A 4486-nucleotide genomic window follows, 5' to 3' on the forward strand; every position below is an offset into this window, starting at 1 on the left:
TAAAAAATTCAATAATAATAGTCAAATTAAGAGTATAGACTATAGAGAACCTCTAATACAACACTTTAGCCAAGAATTTGAATAAGGGTGAGGCATAACCATTAACAAAGTCTTTGTTGCAAGGTCACCGCCCTCTCTTTCTCTTCTTATTAGAGAATTTTATCTCTAGAATTTTCAATATTTATTTAATAAAGAAAATAAAGATGGAAGAACCGACTTTTATAAAGTGGATAATAAACCGACTTAACAACACTATAAAAGGAGGCACTTTAATATTGTAGTGTGCCAAACTGATTGTGTGTGTCTAAGTGAGTCAGTGCACAAAAGAATTATAATGTTTGTCCTAAATGAGTGGGGAGAGTTTGTACTTAAACTATTTAATCTTAAGTAGTTTTTTTTATGTGCAATCATGTCCTCCATATGATTTTACATTTGAGAAGGACGTAGATCGACAGAAAGCAATATGCCGATCTCCTTCACTTTGTTCTCTTTGAACAACTGCTCCATTTTCTTTTTTCTTTTTTTTTTTTTTTGGGGTTACAAAGGGGACAAAAGCCCCTCTGAACTGCTCCATTTAAGATTTGCAGGTACCATAATTTTATTCTTGTCTAGGCAAGTTGATTTTGATACAACTTTTGTAACAATAAGGAATTTCAACACCATATAAGGTAACTTTATGCCATATGATCATACCAACGATTGATCAGCTATGCATTATGTAAATTGTAAAACACTTTTTCGACTCATAATCAAAATTTATAGGATTTACTGACCAAAAATAAAGGAAAAAAAATAAAAATAATTAAGCTTGTATGATTACAAGAAACTTTTATCATTAAATCAAGAAAAACTTTTATTACAATGTGGAGACATTTGTTCTCCACCGTATTTTAATTGAATCAAATTATAAAATTATTTATAATTGTGATGAATTTTCTGTTTGATCAAATATCACCTCATATATGCGGCATCATCAAAATTCTGACTAAAATTAAAAGTTAGTTAAAATTGCCAATAATGTTAAAATTCAAGCTGTTTTGATCAAAATTAAAAGACTTAATCAAACTTGCCAAGAGAATATAAACATAATTTTTTTTTTTTTTTTGAATATTATACTTTTCAAATTGGCAAGGTTGCAAATCAACTAGAACTAACATAAAAGGAAAACATTTGGTAATACCTTATAACTACTTCTTTGTATTTTTAGTATACAAATCTATAGCCCACAACATCTGACTTCCCCAAAATCTTTTTGGTACATTGACTATATAATTGTTATGATGAGCTAAAATGGACATAGTGTACGTATTTGATTGACTTTCATTTATATCATAGAAATGATAGATTTGATATATAATAAGATTGGCCTTAGATAAAACAGCAATAGTTAAAGGACAAAATTGGAGATCTCTTCCACCCCATCTTATTAATTCCCCAACTCCAATTTAATTATGAGTTGCAAAACCACTTAATTATGATCATGTCCAACCTTTTGTCTCAGCTTTCTTGCAGTCAACATCTGATGATGCCCCACTAGAATTATCCTTAACCCTGTTTTAGATCATATTATGATACCACTAGCATCACATTAATTCTATCCTACACACCTACATATCTTTTTCTACATTAACTGCATGCCCCCATTTTTATTCTTTTTTTTTTAAATATTTTGAATTTCACTTAAACACTTTATTTGGGTCTTTTGTCTCTTAAAATATTTAATATGGGAAGGATATAAAATTTTCTCTGGAGAAATAAAATCAATTTTGGTATCTCAAGAAGTCTTTGGATATGGCCAAGTAACTGGCATAATATCACTATACATGGATTATAATATTCTGATAAAGATTTTCAAAGTTAGCCCACTAAAAAAAATTGATGCATACTTAAAATTTCTTGTAAAATTGAAAACTAAAAAAAAATCTTATATTAAAGAAAAGTAAGAGCCTCAAGATTTAAAATGCAGGCATGCATTCGATCACTGGAATCCAGTGTTATAATAATAATAATTTGACTGAATGCCATGTAATTAAATAGTTATTTACTATTGTAATTTTGTAAAATTAACTAATATAGCTCTCTCATTATATTATTAGAGACAGCCTAAAGCATAAAGAGAAAGAGGAAAGAATTGCAAAGAGAGCAAAGTTTTGTTGAGTTCCTTCAATGGCAACTCCCCCACAGCCTGAGAAACCATCTCTCTTCACATGGCTCAACTCTTTCATGGCAGACACCCGAGTAGGGAAATATTTCAAGCTCACTGAGCGAAACACCACCTTCACCTCCGAACTCCGAGCAGGAACAGCAACATTCCTCACCATGGCCTATATCTTAGCCGTGAACGCCAGTGTCCTCACTGATTCTGGTGGCACCTGTAGTGTCTCTGATTGCATCCCGCTCTGCAGCAGTACTGATTTTAAGAACTGCACCCTATTAGATGAATCATGCAAATTTCCTCCAGTCAATCCTGGCTACGCTGCCTGCCTTGAAAGAACTCGTAAAGATCTTATTGTAGCCACGGCAGCTTCTTCTTTAATAGGCTGTCTTATAATGGGCTTATTTGCAAATCTTCCTTTGGCTTTGGCTCCTGGTATGGGCACTAATGCTTACTTTGCTTATACAGTAGTAGGGTTTCATGGCTCGGGTAGCGTTTCATACCAAAGTGCCTTAACTGCTATTTTCATTGAAGGTTTGATTTTCCTCGTGATTTCTGCTCTTGGGCTACGCGCCAAATTAGCAAAACTTGTTCCTAAAACAATTAGAATCAGTTGCTCTGCTGGAATCGGGTTGTTTCTAGCTTTTATCGGACTACAGAACAATCAAGGAATTGGACTTATTGGGTATAGTTCTTCAACTTTGGTTACACTTGGAGCCTGTCCAAGATCTTCCCGGAAAGCAATAGCTCCTGTTGTAACGACAGCTAACGGTACAGTCAGTTTAGTTGCTGGTGGTACTCTATCAGCTGATGTTTTCTGCTCCGGTGGTAGAATGGAGAGTCCAACATTTTGGCTTGCTGTACTTGGTTTTGTGATAATTGCATACTGCCTAGTCAAGAATGTTAATGGAGCTATGATATATGGCATAGTCTTTGTTACGGTGGTCTCATGGTTCCGCAACACATCTGTAACGGAGTTTCCTGCGACGGAGTCAGGAAATTTGTCCTACCAATATTTCAAGAGAGTGGTTGATGTGCATGTCATGGAGGAAACTGCTGGTGTATTGAGTTTTAAGGGTATGGATAAAGCCAGCTTCTGGGAAGCATTAGTCACATTTTTGTATGTTGACATTCTTGATACTACTGGCACATTATATTCAATGGCCAAATTTGCTGGATTTACAGATAGTAATGGTGATTTTGAAGGCCAATATTTTGCATTCATGTCTGATGCTGCATCAATTGTTATAGGGTCATTACTAGGAACGTCTCCGGTGACTACATTTGTCGAATCATCAACCGGAATAAGAGAAGGTGGACGGACAGGCCTAACAGCAATAACAGTATCAGGGTATTTCTTTTTGGCATTCTTCTTTACTCCATTACTGGCATCAATTCCTCCGTGGGCGGTAGGGCCACCGTTGATCTTGGTGGGTGTCTTGATGATGAGATCAGTGGTAGAGATTCAATGGGAGGATATGAGGCATGCTATTCCAGCATTTATTACAATCATAATGATGCCATTGACATATTCTATAGCATATGGTCTGATAGGAGGAATTGGTACTTATGTTGTTTTGCATCTTTTGGATTGGGGAGAGGTACTTTTGGTAAAATTTGGAATCAGGAAAGGGAAAATTAAGGCTCGTGATTTGCCAAATGATGAAGGCAATTCTGCACAAGGGAATGGCAAAATTCCTGAATCCTGACATTTTAGAGAAAAAAGGTTATAAATATATCAAGTGTGAATAGTTCCTTTTCCTGAATTTACAATGTTTTCTTAGGAAGTTAGGCTAATATTAATTGAGAATTACATGTGAATCAGCAGCAAATTAACGTTATTAATGTACTAAGATATTTTCTTGTCCTCAACAGATAATATGTCCATCTTAATGTACCCCAAGAATAATGAAAGAAATAGAGAAGGCTTTCCTTGCTAATCAGTAAGGCGCCTTCACTTGAGAGAATTGGTGCTTTCAAATCCTTTTCTTTTCCTCCCCTGCTTTTAGGTAAAAGGGAAAAAAGAAAAAAAGAAAAAGAAGTCCTAATGCAATGGTGTTCGTTGCTTTATCATTATGACCGAAAAGAAAAGACAATAACTAAAGAAATATTTAATTACACAAAGCTGAGTGAAAATGTTCAGTGTTAGTGGTACTTGTTCCCTATAACTTACACACCTGACCTTACACCTTAGCACCCAATTGCAAGATGCAGTTATGGTTCCATTGAATTTTTCTGTGTGTCACACGTAAAAAAGCAGCAGCAGCATCTTCATAATAGTATATGGTCACCTTCCTTTTCATCAGATCATATTATACCTGTCAACTGACT

The 4486-nt window shown here is 34.9% G+C and overlaps 1 protein-coding gene across 1 annotated transcript; it reads left to right on the forward strand.

Moving 5' to 3' along the window:
* The first annotated feature begins 2076 nt into the window (after positions 1–2076).
* Positions 2077–4058, forward strand: LOC8277677 (adenine/guanine permease AZG1). Its single transcript, XM_002533675.4, has one exon. The coding sequence runs from the start codon at positions 2167–2169 to the stop codon at positions 3862–3864; it is 1698 nt and encodes a 565-aa protein (XP_002533721.1). The 5' UTR covers positions 2077–2166; the 3' UTR covers positions 3865–4058.
* Positions 4059–4486: the final 428 nt, after the last annotated feature.

The sequence above is a fragment of the Ricinus communis genome, chromosome 10 (genome assembly GCF_019578655.1).
Source record: "Ricinus communis isolate WT05 ecotype wild-type chromosome 10, ASM1957865v1, whole genome shotgun sequence".
Lineage (NCBI taxonomy): Eukaryota > Viridiplantae > Streptophyta > Magnoliopsida > Malpighiales > Euphorbiaceae > Ricinus > Ricinus communis.

Coding starts and splice junctions, on each gene's coding strand:
- LOC8277677 (XM_002533675.4), top strand. CDS start 2,167: ATGGCAACTCCCCCACAGCCTGAGAAACCATCTCTCTTCACATGGCTC.